Below are 22,920 nucleotides of genomic sequence, written 5' to 3'. Positions count from 1 at the left end.
GGAGATTTCTCAGTCAGCTTCGGAGTTGGATTAGGCTTACGGTTTAGCTGGAGCTGACAGCGGGTTTTGCGGCTCTGGCTTTTGCCACCCAAATCCAAATCGCTCATGGCGCGCTAAGCCTCAGTTGCCGCCGGTGGAGCTCGCCGGGATGTGCAGGCGTTGATTGGGCAAATCGACTCGGAGGCCGGACATCCTTGCACTCCAGATCGGATCTCTCCGGGCCATCGCCGACGGGATGTCTCAGCTGTAGTGATGGTATAAGGGTTTCATGATGATGTTCCGGAATTGTTCTCATATCACCACGTTTGCCTTCAAGAATCGCATGTGTATAACAGGCGAGTGTCGAAAGAGAGAGATACATGTTCTAGGTTTTAATTTGCAGGGGTATCCTGCGCGGCTCGCGTCGTTTATGCTTACCGGGCTGCTGTGCCCGCGAAGCTTATACATCCTAGCCAGGATGTAGCAAAGCTAAAAGTTCACACATTGAATTCAATTCACCTTAAACCTGGTTGTAGCCTGCGCAAAAACCTGCCTGAGAGTGATTACGAGAAGCATGCACATATCAGAAAATGCACGTTTAGTTCTGTCGGAGATACCCCTTTCCGCTCGGCTGGTAAATGCACTACGTATTGTGGAAAACCATGTGGATGGATTCATATCAGTCAGCCATTCGCAACGACAGAGTGATGATACCACTGCCCACAGAAGTAGTAAAAGGCCACTCCATCTGAACATTCGAAAGACTCACAGAGCGAGCTCCCATCACGCGCTGGACTTTTCTTTTCTTTCCCACACAATCGCTGCTCCTATCGCCCACAATGGACCCCGCCCCCATCCAATCGACCTTTTTGACCAACAAGCCGCCTCCGCCCGATGAGTTGACGGCCTGGCTGAACGCTGTCCGGTCCGACCCCAACGCGACCGGATCCGAGAAGCGGGAAGCCGAAAGGCAGGTCGAGTGGCGACTCGGCGCCTTCGAGCACATGAAGCGCAGGCTCGCCCGATCCGTCGGCGGTGAGATCCACGATGCCGATGAACGCGTTCGGGTCTTGAAGACCGAGGCCAATATACGAGCACTGATGGCGTTGTGCGGGTGCCCAGAGGCCGAGTTCCTCCATGAGTTTTTCTTTCCCGCTCGCCGGATGGAATACGACCCGGATCTGACGGAGTGGCCGTCCGATATTTTGGATCAGAACCGATACCTTATTAGATATCTCGGCGAATCCATGCGGCTCTGGATGGGTCAGTACACCACCATGTTTGCCGAGAGGAAGAGAATGTCCGTGGCGCAGTGGATCCGGAAGATGCAGGAACGACAGGCCGCGACAGCTGCTCCGCAAGAGGACGAAGAGGAGGACGGTACCAAGGCCAGGCGACAGGAGACGCCGAGGAAACCCGCGGATAAGGGAACGGTCGCCGCGCCGCCTGACGTCATGTCACTATACGGTGACAAATGCCTCCTCACGCACAATACGGCACCCGCCGTCGGGGCCGTCAACATCGTGCCAGACCACGTGACCCGAAAAGACGAGGGCTATTCATTCCGAGCCTCGATGCTCGCCCATCATGCCTGGAGCTTTTCTCCCAGGCCAGCAATGTTCAGGGAACTCCACACGCTCTCCGAAGGCGGAAATGGGTCGCGAAACGAGATCCCTTTGCACACCTCGCTCGCCACACTGTGGGATCGCTCGTGCCTGCTCCTGCGTCCCTTACCCGCGGAGGGTGCCGCCGAAGGAAAAGAGGGCGGGACGTTGCAGTTGCAGCTGCTGCTACTGGACGAAAACGCCGACCCCGCACTATCCGAATGCATTTATCGTAACCAGGAGGTGGTGGAACCGGAAAATGGAGGCCTTGTAACAGCAGAAGACGATGGGCAGAGCCAGCAACGTTTTTCTAGCGATGCGCCGCGTAATCTCCAGACAGGCGACGTCTACAAGCTCGAGACCAGCGACCACGGAAAGTACCCACTGCCAAACCGGGCGCTCCTGAGTGTGTCATGCGTGGTGAACCGCATCCTGCACGCGTTCCGGGCCCGAGGCGCGCTCGCGAGCCTCTTCCGCGCCCCTCCACCGCCCGACGTGGGCGAGGAAACCGTCTGGGCGCGTCAGCAGCAAGAGCCCGCCAACACGACCTTCTGGGATGTCCTCGCCCAAGACGCCGTGGACGCCGGGGTCCTGTCCCAGGAAGACGGGTGGAGATGGGTCGTGGCACTGGAGGCCCTGGACCGAGAAGACCACATGGAGCTCATACGGCGGAACCGCGCCCGGCAGGATGACGTGTTGGAATCGATGGGCTACGACGAAGACCAGATCGAGGAAATCAGGGCCACCCGGCCGAAGGTAGGGGAAGAGGAAGAACAGATTACAGGGGAGATCTGGGTCTGTAAACAGGAATTGCAAGTCCCTTGTAATATTTACTCCCCAAATCACGATGGTGCACCTTGAACATGTGTTCTCAAACAATTGCAATCTATAGTAAATTGACTCAACTTTATCTTATTGTATTAAGGCTATTGGCTTGTTACACCAACCACGTCAGACTCTATGGCCTCCATCAGCCGAATGGGGAGATCACTCGGTGCATTGGGGTAGTCGGTGGACCAAACGCTTCCGCATGCACCGGCGCCGATGCAATGCAGATTTGAATAGCTGGGTTGAAGGTGCGGAATAATTGTAGTATCGCGGGACACCATTAGAATTTTGGGTCTGGTGTAATAATGGAAAGTACGACACTCATGCGCACCTGCTTTGCTTATTTGGACGTTGAACCCGCAATTGCCTACCACTCGACAGTGAAAGCTTCCAGTGCATTTTCAAACCTTCCCACCCAAAAAACAAGCCCATCACACCAACAACCATCCAATCCTCAAGATGGCCTTCAAAGAGGCTTCACCAGCCATCAAGTCTACTTGGGTCAGCAGCCAGGCGTCTTTGTGAAACCAGTCCCGGATACGCGTTTCTCCTATTCCCTCGACTAACCAAGAGGACAAGGGGAAGTTGTTGCTCCAGTTTCTGCGGTTCAATTCCAAGGATCAGGTGTACGCCGACACAATCTACGATGTGTGAGAAGAGGACAGTTCGCCCATGGGTATCCGATCCGGAGATGTATTTGTGTTTGAGGCCAGTAACCCCGAGAAGTACCCTTTGCCGACTCGGGAACTTCTAACATGGCGTAATATTGCCACGACATGCGCCAATCGTTGAAAGCGCGTGCTGCACTAGAAAACCTCTCCCAGCGGGCCACCACCAGGCGAGGTCGACGGAGACGCCATTCGGTCCCGAAAGGAGTCGCAAGGATCTGTTGATGCCACCACCAACTTCTGGGAGGCGCTGGCGCGGGGATGCGGTGGACGAGAAGGTCTTGTCGGAGGAGGAAGCTTGAGGACCTCGAGAACACGGATACGGTAACAAGAAATACAAACGCTGGTGCTTTGAGTAGAAGCGAAAACTGTCTTTAGGTAAACCGTGGTAGAGTGAGGGGTGTAAAACCTGCGGTTCAATATTGACGCAAATACGCTAAGCTACATACTTTCAAATCGGAGATAGCTACACGTTGGAGATCATTTCTTTTCGTCACTCTGTCGGTTGGTTCCCTTGAGGCATGTCAGGACACACATCATCCATCGCTGCATCCTAAAGTCTCGCCTTTTCACGATGGACGCCTCCGCAATCGCCTTGACGTTTCTCCGAAACGACCCCCCGCCACCGAGGGACAATACCACTCCCCCAACGACGCCCCCGAACACATCCGCCACCAGCTCGCCGCCGCCGCCTTCGCCAAGCAGAAGATCCAGGAGCTGATCAGCAGCGGCGACGACAACAATGACAACGACAACACGAAGCACACCGGCAGCGGTCTCGGCCGCATCGAAGCGGTGCACGACCAGCTCCGGCTGAGGGCGCTGCACGCGTTTCTGCTCTGCCCAGATGCCGAAGATGTCCCTGTGTTCTTCTTCGACGACCGGTACGCTCCCTGCCACACAGACGGAGTGGACGAGTTCCTGGACCATAACGAGCGGCTTTGCACCAGCGGGGCGAAGGCTTTGGGCCTTTGGAAAAACAATACTTATCGGCTCCTCGACGAGATCGAGTATGGTAAGAAGAAGAAGGAAGAGGACGAGAAAGCCGCCTTGCGCCGAGTACAAAGTTTTCAGATAGTCCTCAGGTGGTTCTTCCGTGACCGTTTCTTGAAACTGGTCCCGGAATTACTATCCGGAAAGGGAATCAGCGACCTGCTGTCCTGCTTGGACGACGAGTCTCTTCCGTCCTTGTGGAGACGGTGTAGCATCAATATCCGGCCCCTTCCGTGTATAAACGCGGAAGACGCGGGTAAGAAATTAGAAGTACAGTTTCTTCGCTTCAACGACGAGGACCCCCTGTTTGGAGACTCCATCTACGAGGTCGGCGGTCGGCTGGATGATGATGATGATGATGAAAAGGGAAGCAAGTCAGAGCGCGGTGATGATCCAGGAACGGCGGCAGCAGCAGCAGGGTCACCATCACCACCACGCATCCGCTCCGGCGACGTCTACGTCCTAGAAACAAGCGACCCGGAGACCAATCCCCTCCCGAGCCGCGACCTCCTCCTTCTACAATACCACCTGCACACGGTCCGCCACCGCCTCGAAGCGCGGGGAACGCTACAAAGCCTCTTCGGCGGACCACCACTGCTACCCGAAACCATCGCCGGTGCCGGTGCCGCCGACCCAGTATCCGGCTCGCGGGAAGAAGTCGACTTCGACGAGACCATTGTTGCCGAGGCTGTTGGCCGTGGGATCGTTTCGGAGGAGGACGGCGGGAGGTGGATCGCGGCCTTGGGACATCTTAACCGGGCGCGCGAGGAGGAGCGCGAGGCGTGAGAGCGGAGAGATGAAGAGTATGAGGAAGAGGAAGAGGAAGAAGACGGGAGGGAACCAAGATTCATCTGGGCCAGGATAGACGGGGAATTAGTATTATTTCAAGAGGTAATTCAATAAAAACAAACAAGCATGGTTGAAGTATCCCAGTGTAAACGGCGGCCGATAAGACCAAGAAATGCGCTCAAAAAGATAAAGAAAAACTGAAGAAAAAAACCGGAAACTTTATCTGTCCCTTTCTCCGATCACTGTCAATTGTGCCTCGAAACCATGTATATAAAGGCTTCCCCTCGACCCTTTTCTCATTTATTTAAATCCCCTCTCACCATCACACCCATCACTTCATCACATCCATCCACCAACACATTCATTCGCCCACCATGTCTGCCAACACCAACACCAACGACGAACCCGACCAACGTCCAGTGTCCCCTGCGCACTCCGACGACGACAAAGAGCAGTCGGCCTATGAGCCCGCCACTCCCGTCGATTACAGCCAACTAGAGATCAACCGCGACGATGACATGGAGCTTTTCATCGAGAACGCCATGACCCCCAACGCGAGCGGCGATGCCACGATGTCCGAGGAAACGGGCTGGTCCTTGATTCTCAGATTCCGGCAGTTGGCATTGGAGGAACGCGAACAAGAAGAATCAAACACATCGGGGGAGGAGTCTGCCACCACGTCGGAGGAGGCAGACGAGAAAAAGGAAGAAGGGGGTCAGAAGAAGCCAGTTTCCCAACCTGCAACCACCGACAATAACTCCTATCCTCACCTGACCGCACAGCGGCTCCACCTCCTGCTAAGTCGAGCACATCTCAGATCTCGTCAAGCCACCATCGCCCGAGAAACCAGCCCCCCAGGAAAAGAGAACTAGATGAGGAGCAGGGCGAAGAGGCAATCACAGAAACTGAGCCAGGCTCATGAAGCACGCATGTCAATGTCAACGCATATAAATTAGCAATCTGCTATCTCTCTTTATCTGTCATATCATATCTATCTATCAACCTGAACGCCGCCGCCTTTCCTTTCCGTCCAGTTAAGTGGACGAAATAGTAGATGACCCAACCCACCCCGTCATCAATCATGTTAAAAAACAGATCCCTGTATGTGATACATAGATGAATATGTAACATCATCCTCGCCGTTTGAAAGTGACGACGTCGTGAGAGAAAAACTCCATCCGGCGCCTTGTATTTCTTTCTTTCCCTGGAAGTTGATGAGAACTCCGACCCACCCGTTTGGTGGTGGGTATGCATGCTGCGCGTAAGTTGAAATGCGTTGTATGTGTATGGTAAGTATCTTTTGGTCTAGTCGAATCAGGACGCTTCTTCGCTACCCCCTCTTCATCGTCTAGACGGACTCGTGGTGTTGTACGGTGAAGCACAACTAACTCTCCTTAGTTCTCGCTCGTCGTGTCCTCAACCGGAGGGCAGGTGCAGAAGAGGTTCAGATCGCCGTAGGTATCGTCAATTCTGCCAACGCTGGGCCAGAACTTCTTCTCCCGGAGCCACGGCAGGGGTACGTCGCCTTCTCCCGCGTGTAGTTGCGCTCCCACTTGCCCTCGCCATCGCCGTCGATGATGTCCTGCACGGGGTGGGGCGAGTTCTTGAGCACGTTGCTCTCGCGCGGGACCTTGCCGTCCTCGACCTCCTTGATCTCGGCACGAATGCTGATCAGAGCGTCGACGAAGCGGTCGAGCTCCTCCTTGGACTCGGACTCGGTGGGCTCGATCATCAGCGTACCGGTGACCGGCCAGCTCATGGTGGGGGCGTGGAAGCCGTAATCCTGCAGGCGCTTGGCGATGTCGATGGCCTCGACTCCGGCGCTCTTGCTGAAGGGGCGGACGTCGAGAATGAACTCGTGGGCGCAGCGACCATGGTTGTTGGTGTACAGAATGGAGTAGTGGGGCTTGAGGCGGGAGAGCAGGTAGTTGGCATTGAGCAGGCCGATCTTGGTAGCATGAGTCAAACCATCAGAGCCTGTCGAGAGTAGTCAGTAATCATAATTCCAAGAAGTTGGCTGCGTGGGGTTTAGTGAACAACATCATGTAACTTACCCATAAGCGTGTTGTATGCCCAGCTGATGAGGTTGATGCTCGCACTTCCGTGGTTGGCGCTGCTGACGGGGTAAGGCCCGCTCTCCTGCAGGGCCGAACCGGGCAGGTGCTCGGACAGATGCTCCTTGACGCAGATAGGGCCGACACCGGGACCGCCTCCACCGTGGGGGATACAGAACGTCTTGTGCAGGTTGAGATGGCAGACATCGGCGCCGATCTCGCCGGGAGAGCAAAGTCCAATCTGAGCGTTCATGTTGGCGCCGTCCATGTACACCTGACCACCGTGCTCGTGCACCAGCTCGCAGACCTTCTTGATCTCGGGCTCGAAGACACCGTAGGTGCTGGGGTAGGTGACCATGATGGCGCCCAGTTCGTCTTGGTGCTTCTTGCACTTGGCCTCGAGGTCTTGCAGGTCAAGATTGCCGGTCTTTGTGTCACACTTGATGGGGACAACTCGCATACCGGCCATGGCAGCGGACGCAGGGTTGGTACCGTGTGCGGAGACCGGGATCAGGCAGATGTCGCGCTTCTTGTCTCCCTTGCCATGCTTCTTGAGGTAGGATCGGATGGTTCGCAGACCGGCGAATTCGCCTTGAGCGCCAGAGTTGGGCTGAAGAGACACGGCCTGCATTCCTGTGATACTGGCCAATTGGTTGTTGAACCAAGTGAAAAGTTCTGTGTAGTGTTTCGAGTCGGTGGGAGAGCTGTGCGGGTGCAACGAGGAGAAAGCCTCATCCGTGATCAGGGACATCTCGGTCGTGCCGTTGAGCTTCATGGTGCAGGAGCCGAGCGGTATCATGGAGTGAACGAGCGACAAGTCCTTGGACTGCAGGTGGTAGATGTAGCGCAACAACTCCGTCTCCGAGTGGTGCGAGTTGAAGACCGGGTGGGTCAAAAAGCTCGAGGTTCGGCGAACAGCTTCAGGAATGTCCAGCGAGCTGGCGTTCTGCGAAAGGACCTTGTCAACAAGTCCCACACCGTCGACCTTGGATCCCTGTGCCTTTTGGAGAATTTCGACCAGCGAAACAAGCATGGACTTGGAGGTGGTCTCGTCAGTGCTGATACCAATCTGCGTAGATCCAACATTTCGGAATTGGAAGCCGTTTTCGTTCGCCAATTGGTGAATGGCTTGCTGCTTCGCCTCGGATCCCGCGTCAATGATAACAGTATCGAAGAGCACAGCTCCGTTGCTGCTTGCGGCGCTCTTGATAGTCTTCAGTCCACATGATTCAGCAGCCTCCTGGATGACGCGCGCGCCCCGAACGGCCCGCTCTGCAATAGCCTTGAGGCCCTCGGGACCGTGGTAGATGGCGTAAAGAGCGCTCATGTTGGCCAGCAGCGCCTGCGACGTGCAAACGTTGCTAGTCGCCTTCTCTCTTCGGATGTGCTGCTCGCGCGTCTGCAGGGCAAGTCGGTAGGCGTTGTTGCCGAGTCGGTCCTTGGACAAGCCCACCAGTCTTCCCGGAATCTTCCTCTTGTTCTTCTCCGTCACGGCGAAGAAGGCAGCGTGCGGGCCGCCGAAGCCCATAGGTACACCAAGTCGCTGGGCGGTGCCGAAGGCGATATCAGCTCCCCACTCTCCGGGCGGCTTCAGCATGGTCAAAGCGAGCAGATCCGTCGCACAGCTCAGCAAGGAGCCCTGAGCGTGAACCACATCGGCCAGATCCTTGAAGTTTGTCACGTCACCGAGGGTGTCGGGGTATTGCACCATGACGCCGACCAAGTCATCTCCCAATTCCTTGATCTTGGCCACGCCCTCTTCACTGGTGATGTTGGGGACCTGCAGAATGCGAATACCAAAGCCCTCGGCGCGGCCGTGGAGAACACGGACAGTGTGTGCATGCACAGTGTCAGACACAACGAATGTCTTTCCCTCCCTCTTCGCTCGCGATGTGGGCAGAACGTTCATTGACATGGTCATGGCCTCGGCAGCTGCCGTGCCCTCATCCAGCAAACTGGCATTCGAGATAGGCAAGCCTGTCAGATCACTGACCATGGTCTGGAAGTTAACCAAAGACTCCAGGCGACCCTGGCTGATCTCGGGCTGGTAGGGGGTGTAGCTGGTGTACCATGCCGGGTTTTCCAAGATGTTGCGCTTGATGACGGCGGGGGTAAGCGTGCCGTAGTAGCCAGCACCGATAAAGCTTGTTAGTGGTTTCCAGTCCTTCTTGAGCGTGTTGAACTTCTGCACCAGCTCCGACTCGGTAAAAATGTCCTTGGAGGGCTCAATCGAGACCTTCATGTCCTGCTTGGTAAGGATATTGGCGGGAATGACCTCCTTGATGAAGTCGTCGAGCGATGCGGGCGCCGGCGACAGGGCCTTGAGCATCTTGGCGGTATCAGCATCATCGGGGCCGATGTGGCGGCGGGCGAAAGAGTCCAGGGCCGCAAATGAGGCGTTAGCCTTCGTCGAATGCGGGACATCATTGACGTCGACATCCGCTGCCGGCGCAGCGCTCTGGGTGAAGGCACGTCGGCTCAGCTTGGGAAGCTGGGTTGTGCAACGGCGGCATATCCAGGCGCTGGCGTTGTTATTGGCCAATGAGGCACGTGGGCCTGAAAGCAGAGACACTGACGGGCCCCGAGTCTGGGTGGCCAATTGGCCCAGGCGCCGCTGAATGGCCCTTGCTGGGCTGGCCATGATGTAAAAAAGAATTCCCCGAATGCGATCGCAACTAGTTGTCTGTATGTCTATCAGGAAGGAAAACTGAGCAAAACTAAAAAGAATGAAGAGACACGAAATCTGTTGCTCCGAGTCAGTTTATTAAACACGAGAGAAAGAAAAGAAACGTGGTATCGTGGTAGGAGCAGGTTGGGTTATCAGATCGTACCCGTAGTCGTGCCCTTACCCCGGAACTTGAAGGGGCGGGCTCCTAATGGATGGGTATGACTTATCGAGGGGTCACAGACAATGAGCCGAAACGAGACGTAATGGAAATCCAGGCGCTTTCTGGGGAGGGACCCTTAAGCCGAACAACGCCGACGCACGGAATAGAGGCAGCGTGCAACCCGAACGCGTCGATGTAAGTAATAAGCCTGTCTCCTGGATTACGGCCAAAAATAAAAGGTGAAGATTGACTGGACGGATTCAGCTGAGGATTGAATGTAGTAGAGAGAGGAAACAAGCATCCAACAGTACTGGTCATATGAGAAGCAAGGGATTGATTGCGCCAGCAAGACGAGACAGGAGAGGGAAAAATGTCTTTACACATAGAATCACGAATGACCCTGGAACAGGCGAAAGACAGGCGCAATGCCGGCCGTCATCGGCCCAAACTCTATCTGCCCTTGCGACATGTACTGATAGTACCTGCGACAGTCCAAGGTTGCCAGGAGATAGGCGGCCGGCTTATCTCGGGCAGGGGGAAGATGGCTATTCTGACTGGCGAGAGCCGAGAGGCTGTCGAATCAGCGACTCATTGCGCGCTTTTAGTAGGGGCCTGTTTTCGGAACGGTTAGGTTCCTTATTACTTTGGTAGAACAAAAGCAGCGCCTACAACTACCCTCTTGAGTAACTGGCAACTGGTATGCCTGCTAGCTGAGGATCTCTTTCCCCCTAAGCAGCACGCAGCGTCCTTATTGCCTGCAAACTTCACCTTATCAGTCACGTAGTACCACCACTGGTATGCACTTAGCCCCCCAGGTGCATCAATTCGTTTCATTGCCCTCAGTAAGTAGTGGCAAAAGTCCGTTGCAGGCCGACCTGGAGTTCCCAATGGCCCGGGTAGGGCCAAAACTTGAGAACATGGGGCTGATCCACTAAGCCCCGATCCGGTTTAGGCCTTCCAAGCCATTTGCACCGTCATTGCCGCTTGGTCCAACCCAGTCCATCCCAAAAATTTGTTATCTGTTTTTCGATAACGGCAGAAGCACGAGCAAGGTTCGCATTCGATTGACGAAGACATCATCAACCTCCAATTCGAGATACACCCCAACCCAGCTGTAGCAACCCGGTAAATACATACACGACAACTCTCACTACCACCAACTCCCGAAAATAATATACATAATTCACAATGTTCGGAGGATGTACGTATTGCTCTTTACTTCAAAATTGGGATATGATCTGGAGCTACCAAGAGAAAAAAGCTCTGAGCTAACCTCCGCTTCTGCGCAGTCGCACCGCCCCAGTTCTCCAAGGAGGAGATCCGCGAGCTCGAGGCCCAGGCCAACCTCACCGTCAAGCAGTTCGTCGGCACCGCCGTGCTCCTCTACATCTGTACGTCCTCATATATACCCGTACCCGTCTGTCGCAGCTCTTGGCAGCGCATAGTATATAAAGAACCACACGACTGATCCTTCTCGTTGTTAGCTCCCTTCGTCATCGATGCCTTCTCCGGCTTCTTCTAAACCCAGCAGAGAGATAATGACAACTACTACCACGTCTTCACGATGAACACCGCCCATGCGAAACAAGTCTTTGCACACGTATAATGCTGCATACCGGGGACGCACGCACATCAATAGCATCATGGCGCCGTGCCGCGCCGTGCCACTACACTGTACCATAGGAGAGAAGCAACCTCTCCACTTCAGATCCCGCGGCGTTGACGGTTTTTTGCCTCATATAGAGTTGGACTGGAAATAGATAGGCAGGCAGCATTGGTCATGTATATCACGTGTAAATACTAGGGCAATGGGCAGGACATAATTCCTCAGGATGATATGCCGCATGATTGCGGCTCACCCTTCTTCGCATATGTTTCTGGTAGGAGCAACTTTCATGATATCCATTACGCCTGACTCCCAGAGCCCCTAGTCTCTTATGCTGTAGATCGCCTCCCCCAATTCGCAATTACTAAGTCTGACCCTCGCCTTGTCAGGATACTGGTGGTACACGGCAGCTTCCCCTGGCATCGCTTCTATGGTATCTCGACCTATTCCAATAATCATCTGCCCCCGTCTGTAGTGAATCATCGCGCATCAGAGGCAGGGTTTCGCTCCTGCTCCCACTCATCGTAGTCCTCCTTGACCTTCTCGACCATGCCCTTAAGGGCCTGCAGCTGCTTGTCGTAGTCCTCGAGAAGCTATGACGCCCCAGTTAGCAAACATAATCGTATCGCATGGTGTCCGTAAAGAGCTTACCTTCTTGGCCCTAGCCTCAGCTTCCTCCGAGATCCCGTCACCGCTCAGACCGCCACGCTGGTTGATTTCGTCCCGCAGAGTGTCGGCATGGTTGCGCAGCATAATCAGTCGGCTCCACAGCTCTTCGTTGCGTGCGCTCAACGACGGGTCGGCCAGACCACGGTCCAAGGCCTCGAGCTTGGACTTCAACTCGTCCTCATCCGTATCCAACGCATATCCTCGGTTGCGCAGCACCTGGACCTTGGTGGCGATGGCGATGCATCGCTGGCGCAGGAGCGCATGTTTCCTCTTGGCGTTCAGGGCTCGTACACTCGTTTCCAGGTCATGCTTGGACAGGATCGCATCCAGGGAGGCGTTTATCTGGTGGAGCGCATTGTTCAGCTGGGAGAGGTTATATCGCTGGGTCTTGAGACGCTCGGCCATGTGGACGAAGCCCGTGGCGAGCACGGGGACATAGCCAGGGCCAGGCTTATCGCGGACCGCCTGCTCCCACTCGCGGGGGTCCTCATTCGGGCCGGGTTGGTAGAAGGGGACCTGCGCCTCATCGACTTTGTTGTAGAAGTAGTGCTTGAATACGGTATCGGACGAAGTCGGGTTCCACTTCTGGAAGATGGCCACGCATTGCTCCGTTATGGGTTTTTGGTCTGTTTGCCAACTTGTGTGAGCTATCTGTGCGTTCAGGAAGGAGGCGCAACGACTTACGGGTCGAATCCTGGCCGGGTTGCCATAGGGAGGTACGGAAGTTCTGGGTCGATGCTCCAAGCTGTGGTTGCTGTTGCGATTGCTGCTGTTGCTGCTGCTGCTGCTGTTGAAAATGTTGATGGTAAGCTTGCTGTTGCTGTTCCGTAAGGGGTTGAAAAGGGTTGCTTGCTCCAAAGGATGGCTGTTGTTGCTGCTGCTGCTGCTGAGGTTGGCCAAACAGGCTGCTGGTACCGAATGCATTTGTCGACTGCTGAGGCTGCTGTTGCTGTTGCTGTTGCTGACCTTGGGGTTGGCCAAATATGCTGGATCCGGCGGCGGGAGTGGTTGTCGAGGCCGCGGGCTGGCCAAAGATGGACGAGGTTCCCTGCTGCTGCCCAAAGCCAGTGGCACCGGCAGGCTTGGTCGCAAACAACGACATGGCGGCGATGGGTTGGCGGTGTGTATCGACACTACCGGGCGGGGAAATTGATGGCGATGAGGTGGGAGGAAACAGTGTCGCCGGAGAAGGTGCCGTTTGAGGTCGCGAACAGGATCGCGTAAATATTGACGTTCTTTGTCTCGTAGGTACCTCAGCTCCAATTGCAGGGCGGCCTGGGATTTTTGGAGGCGCTAAGCTGCCAGGTCGTCTAGCTCCAGCTTATCGATAGGCGAGTACCTTGTCAAGCTTGGATAGCAACGGATCGTCTTGTTCATTGTTCAGGTCACCGTAGGACCGTATGAAGGGTGAATAAACATCAAGGAGGTATTCATTATAATCAATTGATGGCCGTCATCCTCGTCTTTTCTTGATCGTTTGGGCCTTTTTGGCGGATTGAAGCTTGAGTTTCTTGAGTAAGTACCTACTCGCGATACATCAGATATTCGACCGCCACACAAAGCTCGGGTCAGAAAAGCCCCGTTGTGGCTGGAGCCAATCAGTGACCTCAATTTCCAACCTCTGCTTTGAGCCGCACTACCATCGCCAACGATCCAAAGAACCGAGAGACGAGGCAAAGGAAGCTCTCGAATCTCCCCTCCACAGCGACGACATTGCCATCCACCCGAAGAGGCCGACAACACCGCAGACATGGCGGCCCGGAAGCCCATGTACGTCCCTCCCTGCTCTAGTGCCATCAGCCAATGCCAATTGGCGCCAATGGCACTCCGCAAAACAGCGCTCTCTCTCACTGCCCTCCCTCCGGTCGGAGAAAGAGAAAACCCAAGCTAATTGATCTCGGTACAGCTTCAACCAGCAGGTCCTTGTGGACACCACCCCCCTCCCCGACTCCGTCCCCAAGGTCAAGGAGGTCGGCGCCACCTCCGCGCCTCTTCTCTCGGCATCCTTCTTCATCGGCGCCCGGTGCCGCCCCTACAACGATGACTACATGCAGTGCAAGACCGAGAACCCCGGCAAGGGCGAGCTCGAATGCCTGAAGGAGGGCCGCCGCGTGACGAGATGCGCTGCCAGCGTGTAGGTCATCCCCTCCCTGCTGGATATTTGGTCACAAACTTGGTGCTATCGATTGCTATGTTTCGGTCGCAACACGAAGGATCGAAACAATACGGACATTCTGGTCACGATGCATACGTACAGTGCATGGTCGCTGACATTGGGCCATGGATTAGGGTCGACGATATCAACAAGCACTGCCTCGACGAGTTCCGCAAGCACTGGCAATGCCTCGACAACAACAACCACCAGCTCTGGCAGTGCCGCAAGGACGAATGGAAGCTGAACAAGTGTGTGTTCGACAACCTGGTATGCATTCCCCGAGGAATGGCGTCAACTTGCCTCCCGCTTCTTCGTTTCCTCTCCAAGTACAATAATGCTGACCCCGCGCAGAAACTCGAGAAGACCATCCCCGAGGCCCAGGGCATCCCCGTCCACCTGCGCTCCAAACAGATCTACGCCCACTACCCGGCTCTGCGCGACCCCGGCCAAGCACCCTTCAAGAAGGCCGTCGATGCCCCTGGTGCCGAGGCGCCCGCGTCGTAAAAGAATAGCATGCAGTTTTTACGAAGTTGATGGGAGACGGGGCAACGTCTGTGTACATAGAGCAAGAGATATCAGCTGTCTTCTGTAGGAATGGAACTCCTTTGTGAACATCAAGGCTTCCACGAGTATCCGAATATGTACTCCTATCTTGCGCGAACTGCCCTAATGAGAGAATGTTGAATGACATGGACATAAGGCGCATCATGCCCCGACACATGCCCGCCGATTTGGACCCGCTTGTTAACCCCCTATGCTCCTAGCATATGTTGCCGTCTTCCGGCATCATCGGTCGGTGCTTCTGATATCTGCCAAGCCAAAACCCTGTCATGGAACTACTACGGGACGTTAGCCAGCATGCGCGGTTGTTCCGCCTGAGTAATCTCGGAAGCCATTAGGATCATCGCGGATCAGCAGGTTGGTCACCAGCAGAAGTGGAGTTTGAGGACGCCGTGACTCTCTAGATCCGGATCTTGATGGTGATAAACGTTTATTCTTTGGGCTGTTGGGGATGGCAGATTATATTCTAGCGCAAGGTGTCCTTCTATCAACCTACCCAGTTTCCACTGCATAGGGTCTTTCAAGCATGTAGTTACTAGCTGTTAGCAGTGACCAGGCGCCGGCTCAAAATCATCTGAGATATGTGGTCCCTCGCGGCCAAGCTATCAGGGCGGCAATCCGCCGGCGCTTGGCACTCGACTTCTCTACTTCTTCAGCCCAGAACAGACCGTATTTCGTGGGCTTGAATTTGGGATTGAGAGTTTCCACCACAGTTGATCCGCATTGCGAGCCCTTTGATTGATGCCCAATGAAGCAAAGTGCCACGATAGCAGCCAGCTTAGACCACAGACCTGCCCCGACGACCCATTCTCCCCGTGATAATCTCCGGGGGCCTCGACTTAGAAGCCAAATGCTCCTTAGAGATCTCGTCGCAGCAGCACATGCCAAGATGTCTCTGTCCAGTTATTCTCCATTATAGTGGTGTTGAGCCCCCTATTCTCGGTAATTGAGCCTGTGGAACCCGTTTTGGTCGGGGAATAACACGTGACCCCCTGAACTCCATCATCCTCTACTCACTCATGGCCCACGAGTCCGTGCAACGGGGCAACGGCTCCGTAGCTTACTGCCGAGAATTGGATGCTGGATGCCGCGTTTCCAGTCTTGTCAGGGCCGGCACAGGCACACACACGGGCGCAGCTTACCTTGACTACGACGACGAGGAAAACATGAAAGCATGCTCACCAGTGCCGCCGCGTGTCTATGGATTGCGGATAGCTCCCATAGCCAGTCCATTGATTTGCGATCCCTCGTCTCGCCGTTATGGCGTACGAAGGTAAACACCGGGAACCTACATAAAGTCAAAAAGTCCCTCACGTAGCACAAGGAGCCATCAGACGAAGAAGCCGTTTCTGGCGTGTCCCGTCAGCACGCCCAAGGTTGGCTGCCTCCGCACAGGCAGATAGTCGTGGGTTCAGATCCAACCATCGGGTCATAACTGCTCACAGCCTCCATGAAGCATGCACGACCAAGCCGACGATAGCCAGTCCAGGTACCCGGATTTCTTCCATCAGCAGAAAGCGTAAGGAACGATGCATTAGTTCGAATGCAACACCTGCATGTCTCAGCCTTGGATTCCACGGCTTCCGTGAATAGAGCAAAACCCCCTCCCTCTCACTAGTCACTGACCACCAAGCAGTGGTTCGCCGAGAGAAGGAACGGACGCGCGCGATATGCCCAAAAGGGATGGTATATGCGGATTGTCATCTGATATCCCGGAGGAGCCGGCAGAGGGAAGAGGATGCTGACTGCTATGAGGCCGAGTCTGTCATCAGCTGCGTTGCTCTTGGATAATACAGACTCTGTGCCTGACACAAATCGAAGGTTCATCTAAGCTTACCACGTGTGCAAACTCCTGCTATCGTCCTACCCGAACAGCAGCTATAAGCCGGATTAAGGTCAGGTCAGATCGATCTGTCAAACATGCAACAGACTCCCCGAAAACAGAAGAACGGACCACCAGTTCTCACCACTGCACCGCCCTGTAATCAGTTCCTGCCGATCTGACACTGGGTGATCTTACTATCACCCCAATCCTCGTGAACACAAGCGCGCGAGCCGTGACAAGAACAGCCCAGAAACCCAGAAGCCCAGAGTACAGATCCCTCGGTTTCTCCTTCCTCACAGCACATGCACGTCGGCCATTCACATGTTGGAGAATGCGCCTAGCCGTGCTACACAGCAGACGATGTGTGTGGCCCGTTCTCCGTGTAGCCGAGGAAAGAAATACAACGCGGACAAGTGCATATATGCATCCAGCAGTTTGACTGCTTGTCAGCCAATCCACAGAAGTCGATCTTACCCCTTACCCCAGATCGTCGGATGTCGGTTCCCTCCCCTGGTTCGTACAGGAACAGGATATCAGACAAACGTGGCTGTATGCCATCTTACGAAAGGAATATCTAGCTTCAGTCGTACGGTATAGCGGAGGGACGACTTGCAGTAGCAGTAGGTACCCAGTAGTCAGGCCGCCCACCCGGACTACATGGTATTACAACTACATGGTATTACACTCCTTTGTGTAAGTAAGTTGCCAGCTTGAGGGTTTCGCGATGAATTCCAGGACAGTTATCGCCAAATAAGCTCCATATAATCGTCGGCTTACCTAAACCGTCGATTCCGAATCCTCCGATTCACTTTGAGTAACCACGGCATGCCCAGGTCTGCAGTTTCGTGTTACTACGCCTCTGCTGGCTCCAAGGCACTCAACCCAGGCACACTCGCTTGATATCATAATGGATGGGACGGTAGGCACTAACGGCATCCGCGATGTAAATGTGTTGGTGTATACTATCTGTATATTGCGAAATGTAGATCATCTCGTATAGGAGGAAAGCCTCCCAGCGCCAAGCCACGGGAGCATCATACGCAAAGCGTTGCCGCACCGGTATTATATTGGCCGCATCTGAATTGTGCCGAGACACCCTACCGACTTGGTCAAGGCGGGATTCCGACAATAAGCTGCTGTAAGCACCAATATAGGTAGAAGGTGGGTGAATGAGACATTCCCATGGCAGCAGGTATCGAATTCTCAAATACCAATCCAGAAAGGCCGGAAATTCTCCGTCCCCGGCGGGAGATCAACATCCAACAGTAGCGGCTAGTTTTGGTCTGTATCACGTAGATGCCCGTCTCCCATGCCTTTTAGCCAGTAACTTGAGTCACGTCTCGGCCTAGTCAGTTGTCATTACCAGAAGACAATATCAGAAGGTCGTAACGACTTGTCTTGCCCATCCAACAGTATCTTTTTGAGTGCAACTGTTCTAGACTCAGCGCTAGAAGCAAAGGCTCTTCCTCCTCAGCTCTCTCTCTCTATCTCTCTTTCTCTCTCTCGCTCTCTCTCGTAAGTGCTATTTTGCCTGAGCACCCTTTGTGTAACATGTCATCCCCAGGGTCTTTGTGTTCCCATGCCGTCTGGCATCTTACATAACATTCTGCCGGCATGGGCAGGAAGTGTACTGTACCGAGAAGTCAGAAAATAAGCAAAGACAGCGACAAGATGACCGGAAAGTGAAGACAAAAATTGGCATTTACCGAAATAGCGAAGGGCTGCGGTTTACTTTTTGCCACATGTTTATGCTGACATCCGCCCGGATATTAAGAGCACAATCTACCTATCTACTAATACGATGAATCTGAGTGATTTCGGGAGGGGGAGGGGTGCGTACAACATTGCGCCATATATGGTGTTGTTCGTGACTTTTTTCGTTCCGCCAAGGGGGACAGGGCAATATATTCCAAACCAAGCTAGCAGGCGCCACTTCCTACAACAACCTGCTTCCGAGATGAACACACAACCCCTCTCAACTCGACCCAATCAAATAGGTATCTACGCATACTCACCGGAAGTTGACACAAGTCCCTCGGCCTCCTCCTATGTTACAAGGTTGACCCGACTGGCTGTCAGAAGGGAGCCGCAAAGTGGATGCGCAGCGCGGGGGGAGATATGCACTAGTAGTAATCGTCACATCTCATATTGTAACTTACATGCACCCACAAGGCATGACAATTTCTTGCCTGTGCTTGTAGACAGGGCAAAAAATGCAATACAATTGGCACTCTATTAATTACTATGCAGTAACAATCCTGATATGAGAGAGATCCGCAACTGCAATATCCCTTCTCTCCGTTTTGTCCCTGCCCGGGCAACTGACAGCCCGCTCGGTTGTTGTTCTCAAGGCTTGCCTGTCACATATACATCGGGCGTAGTTATAGTAATACGAACGTGGCGGCAGGCCCCTTCAGCACCACGGGAAAGACAGGTTTGAGACTATCTTAGAAGAAGAAGAAGTGAGACCTCGGGATGCAGGGCCAAGACAACCACCGTGAACTCGGGACGCTACCGGGGTCTTATGGACACCGCAGCTGACACTGACCGTCATGCACCCCACAGGATTGGCGGGTTGCATGTCAGAGTGAGAGACGTATGTCACTGGTGGTTCGGGTTTGAAACGGGACACCATCCTCTTTCGTTACTGTACCAGAGGCAATGCACAAAGGACTTGCCTGATGGATCAAAGCGCCACGAGTCGTTGGGGGACAGAATCTTTCGACACAGACGACCAAAAAGCCGATGCACAGTGATTCTCGTGAAATGACGAGATCTGGAAGCTAGTCGCAGACGTTCCACGCCGTTGTAAAAAGTAGGCGTGACCGTTATAGATCGTCGACCTTCCGTGTGTTAGTTCCCATGGAATTCTTCGATGGAAGGCCTCAACGGCTGTCACCAAGTCAGTAGCGTCGTAGGACATGGCATGATCTGGCGCCGGACAAGAAGGTTACTTGCGCCCCCGCTTTTTTCTTCCTTGACACCGAAAGGGCGGCAATTGCTTTCTAGAATGGTCTCAACCGAGACAAATGCAGACCGGCCTCGACGATGGCACAGTAGCGTTTTCAGCGAATCGTTGGGAATCGTGGCAAGAAAAGAGGCTCCATGGAATAATGGAATAGTAAACATGACTTTTGGGCATGATCTACTCACTATAGGCGCGGTAGACTAGGGGCTAGACTGGCCGCAAGTCTGGATGCCGAGCGGGTCCTATTGGTTGGGAACAGCCGTGTTCTCTTTTGTCGACTCGTCAGAAACACGGCCAAGTTGACGCTTGGCGGGAGCAGACATGCGGCCACCTATCCATCCATTCATTGGGGAGAGAAGTCCGGTAGAAAACTCCCACCACCATTGCCTGGCTGACGGAGTTGTTTCCGGGGCGGTTTCGGGGCAGGGGTGAAATTAGAACAGCCCACTGGGCGCTGGTCAATAAGCGCCCTTCACCGAGCTCGCTACCGGAGTCAAGCAATGGCCCATCTGAGCGCCAAAAGGAAAAACGACGTCATTCAGCCATCCTCTTTGGAGCCTCTACGCCGACCGTGCATATTTCGCTTTTTCTGCCGGGGGCTGATCAGATCAGATTGCATGTATGTATGTCTCGAATACCGCGACTCGGGCGCACAGTCGGTGCTAAGACAAGCCCATCATGCTGTCATAATACGACGCTTTGGGTTGCTTCCCCGGGGGTCAGGAGCTAAAGTTTTGCAGCGGGTGGTAAAATAAAAGCCCGGGGTGTTGCATTGGCACTACCTAGGCGGCGCGTCTTAACGCCCGGGGGCAATTCTGATTCGACATGCCACGCCGACAGGGAGCCGAAACCGCCCAATTGGAAAAGGAAAATACGACTTGATGCATACATACCTGGCAGCCTGGCAAGCCAATCCGGCGAGGAGACTGTTTCGAGTTCCAGCCACCGGCCAAATGGACAATGCATGTCTGTTCGTGATAGCCGATCTGATCATCCGAAACTTAGTGACTACGGCGAGATCGGATGGCAGGGCTAGACCAGTCTTGCAAAGGCCGTTGCCGAGTCAGCTGGGGGCCGCCACCGCGATATTTTCGGTTGACAGCCGGAAAACAGAGAGTAAGTAGACAGCAAAGACGCACTGCAGGGCGAGGAGACAGCAGTCAATCAGCAGCTGGCTGGCCTGCACGTTTTGTTTGCTGCACACGCAGGACGCTACCAAGTTGGCGGGTTACATTTTGCGGAGAGGCTTTGTCGCCGCCCAGTTCAGGGCAGTAGCCTTCAAGTACTGGGAAGAAGAATTACTGGGGAAAGAACAAACGTCGCGGACCTACCTTCCCCACCAAACCAATTGAACCCCGTTGAACGGCTAGGGGAAACGGCCGCTGGCTTCCATGCTGCCGCTTACTGTCTGACTGGATTTTGCTCCCACCGAAGGCAGCGCGTGTCGCTCTAAATGAGCTAAAGACAAGGCGCCTTCGGTGTTCCTGAATCATGGCCCAACTAAGTGGGTTGAACAATGGATCAATTCAATCACTCCGATGAGAATTGCAACCAAGGCAGATTCGTCTAGGAACTGGGAGAAGGCGAAGAGGTGTGCGTAATCAACCGATGCAAGAAACATTAGTAGAGAAGCCAAGAAGCCGAGGACCCTTACCACAAGTGGAAGGTCCAACGACTGCTCGTCGTCAACGCTGAGAAGACTGGAGCATGCGACACATGAGACAGATCTCATGTGCTGGATGAGTGCAGACGGGTTTCTGACAGGAGATCCCAACTGTAATACTGTGCATGCTGCTTGCTGTGTCCGTGTCACGCAGCTGTTGTTACTCAACGGCTGTTCCTGACATTGAAGGGGTGGTAGAGTCGATACCGAAAGCGAACTGCCTCCTTGGCGCACGTTGTAGATTATCCATCAGTCAATCTCGAGGCCATATTCTGCCGCTGCCGCACTATGGCAAACTAATAGACAGGTGATGATGCCCCAAGATTATCCCAGGAGTGAGAATGAATTTCGGGATCTAGCCTAGTCTGTAGGTAGTGATAACGGGATGACCCTTTCATGGGGTAAACGAGATGGATGTCCAGCGTTGTCGCAAAAGGTAGCAAGCGCCGTCGACAGCTGCCCCCTCGTTCGGTCGTTTCTTCCAGGGTGCCCCTTGCCGTGATGCCGGCCGAGAAAGGGCGCAATCCCTCGCTGCTAGGTAATTGCTAGAAAAGGGCTTCGTCGGTGCGTACGAGATGATTGCTCCGAATTGCGGTGGTGTCGTGATAAAAGGGTTAATGTTGAGTAGTTTTTTTTCTCTTTCGATGCCGTTCTGGCCGGGCCTCCCCATATGAAACGAAATCTTGGGCTAATTGGCTGCTGGGCACCATGCAAATTGTCGGTGTTTGTGATTAAAAGCGCGCTGGCAATTGAAATTGATACGAGCAGGTGGATTGATTGGGCAGCACAACAGGCTGCTTGGCTGGCTTGAGAGAAGAGGCCCTGCCCATCCTTCCCTGGCCTTCCTGGCCTTCCACCTCTCCCACTCGGGAACCAGGGCCAGATCATGGACGCGCCACTAACCGATTAGCGCTGTTTCAGAGCGTGCGCAATCCCCCAACCAGCCTAGCCAGCGCTGCCAAGAGGTGGTGCAAGCAGCCAAGCCCGCCTGCCCTAGCAAGCAGGGAGAAACGCTGGATGTTCGTCCGGTTTTTGTTTCCTCGCTGCTCCTCAGCTGTTCGATCGGCGGGCGCGTGGCCGACCTGGCCTGGCCTGCACACACACACACACACACTCTCTCTCGTTCTCGCTCCTCGGCATAGACGGTAACTGGGCATGGGAAAGCCACAGTCCTACCGGGCCGCTGCAGCTATGCGCACAGGTCATGTCTAGCCGGAGATGGCTGAGATCAATTGGATGGCGATGGGCAAGGTGTGTCCTTCAGGCCTAGACATTCTACGCATTTAGCTATCTGAGGTCAGAGCTGCGGATGATGGATGGAATAGACCACATGCTAAGGGAAGCGCCGTATCTCGATCGATTACGTCGGCACGCCCGGAAGGAGTGCTCAGATGCTTTCTACAACGGTGTATGCCGTAAGCCTGGAGGGGTCCAAACCCCCCAAATACCTACCCTTTACCTCAGCTTCTGATGCAGATTGATGTTTGCTTGCCGCGTGATAGACGATGCAGCCGAATCTCTTCACGGCCCTGCGAATTGTTACCGATGCAGTGTTCTGACAGCTCGAGGTGGTAGGAGCGCCCAGCTTCTTAGCCTCAACTCGCCTACCCTTGCCCTTTTCCCCCTCTCTTTAGCTTTTTAAGCCCGAAACGTGAAAACGAACGGCAATGCAAGGTACCAGATTAAAGGAGACCAACCACGGCCAGGGCCATCCCTCCACTTGCATTTGC

General features: G+C 54.3%; 6 protein-coding genes across 6 annotated transcripts; 4 read left to right on the top strand and 2 right to left on the bottom strand.

The window, feature by feature from the left end:
• Window positions 1-818: 818 nt before the first annotated feature.
• On the top strand, window positions 819-2,444 carry PG997_009117 (uncharacterized protein; the record flags this gene model as incomplete). The annotated part of the gene is made up of 1 exon (XM_066813432.1): window positions 819-2,444. One exon carries the CDS (start codon window positions 819-821, stop codon window positions 2,442-2,444), a length of 1,626 nt encoding a protein of 541 aa, XP_066665394.1.
• Window positions 2,445-2,613: 169 nt separating this feature from the next.
• Window positions 2,614-4,858, top strand: PG997_009116 (uncharacterized protein; the record flags this gene model as incomplete). The annotated part of the gene is made up of 2 exons (XM_066813431.1): window positions 2,614-2,659; window positions 3,639-4,858. The coding sequence occupies 2 exons, from the start codon at window positions 2,614-2,616 to the stop codon at window positions 4,856-4,858; spliced, it is 1,266 nt and encodes a 421-aa protein (XP_066665393.1).
• A 377-nt stretch (window positions 4,859-5,235) lies between these two features.
• On the top strand, window positions 5,236-5,733 carry PG997_009115 (uncharacterized protein; the record flags this gene model as incomplete). The annotated part of the gene is made up of 1 exon (XM_066813430.1): window positions 5,236-5,733. The coding sequence occupies one exon, from the start codon at window positions 5,236-5,238 to the stop codon at window positions 5,731-5,733; it is 498 nt and encodes a 165-aa protein (XP_066665392.1).
• Window positions 5,734-6,305: 572 nt separating this feature from the next.
• On the bottom strand, window positions 6,306-9,556 carry PG997_009114 (glycine dehydrogenase; the record flags this gene model as incomplete). The annotated part of the gene is made up of 2 exons (XM_066813429.1): window positions 6,306-6,838; window positions 6,916-9,556. 2 exons carry the CDS (start codon window positions 9,554-9,556, stop codon window positions 6,306-6,308), a joined length of 3,174 nt encoding a protein of 1,057 aa, XP_066665391.1.
• A 2,272-nt stretch (window positions 9,557-11,828) lies between these two features.
• On the bottom strand, window positions 11,829-13,120 carry PG997_009113 (Nucleoporin nup44; the record flags this gene model as incomplete). Its single annotated transcript, XM_066813428.1, has 3 exons — window positions 11,829-11,942; window positions 12,001-12,644; window positions 12,703-13,120. 3 exons carry the CDS (start codon window positions 13,118-13,120, stop codon window positions 11,829-11,831), a joined length of 1,176 nt encoding a protein of 391 aa, XP_066665390.1.
• Window positions 13,121-13,768: 648 nt separating this feature from the next.
• Window positions 13,769-14,677, top strand: PG997_009112 (uncharacterized protein; the record flags this gene model as incomplete). Its single annotated transcript, XM_066813427.1, has 4 exons — window positions 13,769-13,788; window positions 13,925-14,152; window positions 14,308-14,440; window positions 14,525-14,677. 4 exons carry the CDS (start codon window positions 13,769-13,771, stop codon window positions 14,675-14,677), a joined length of 534 nt encoding a protein of 177 aa, XP_066665389.1.
• Between the last annotated feature and the right edge of the window lie 8,243 nt (window positions 14,678-22,920).

The sequence above is a fragment of the Apiospora hydei genome, assembly GCF_038363865.1.
Source record: "Apiospora hydei strain CBS 114990 chromosome Unknown utg000007l_segment0_segment0, whole genome shotgun sequence".
Classification (NCBI taxonomy): Eukaryota; Fungi; Ascomycota; class Sordariomycetes; order Amphisphaeriales; family Apiosporaceae; genus Apiospora; species Apiospora hydei.
Note: the sequence above shows the minus strand (reverse complement) of the source record. Positions and strands in the feature narration are given on the sequence as shown.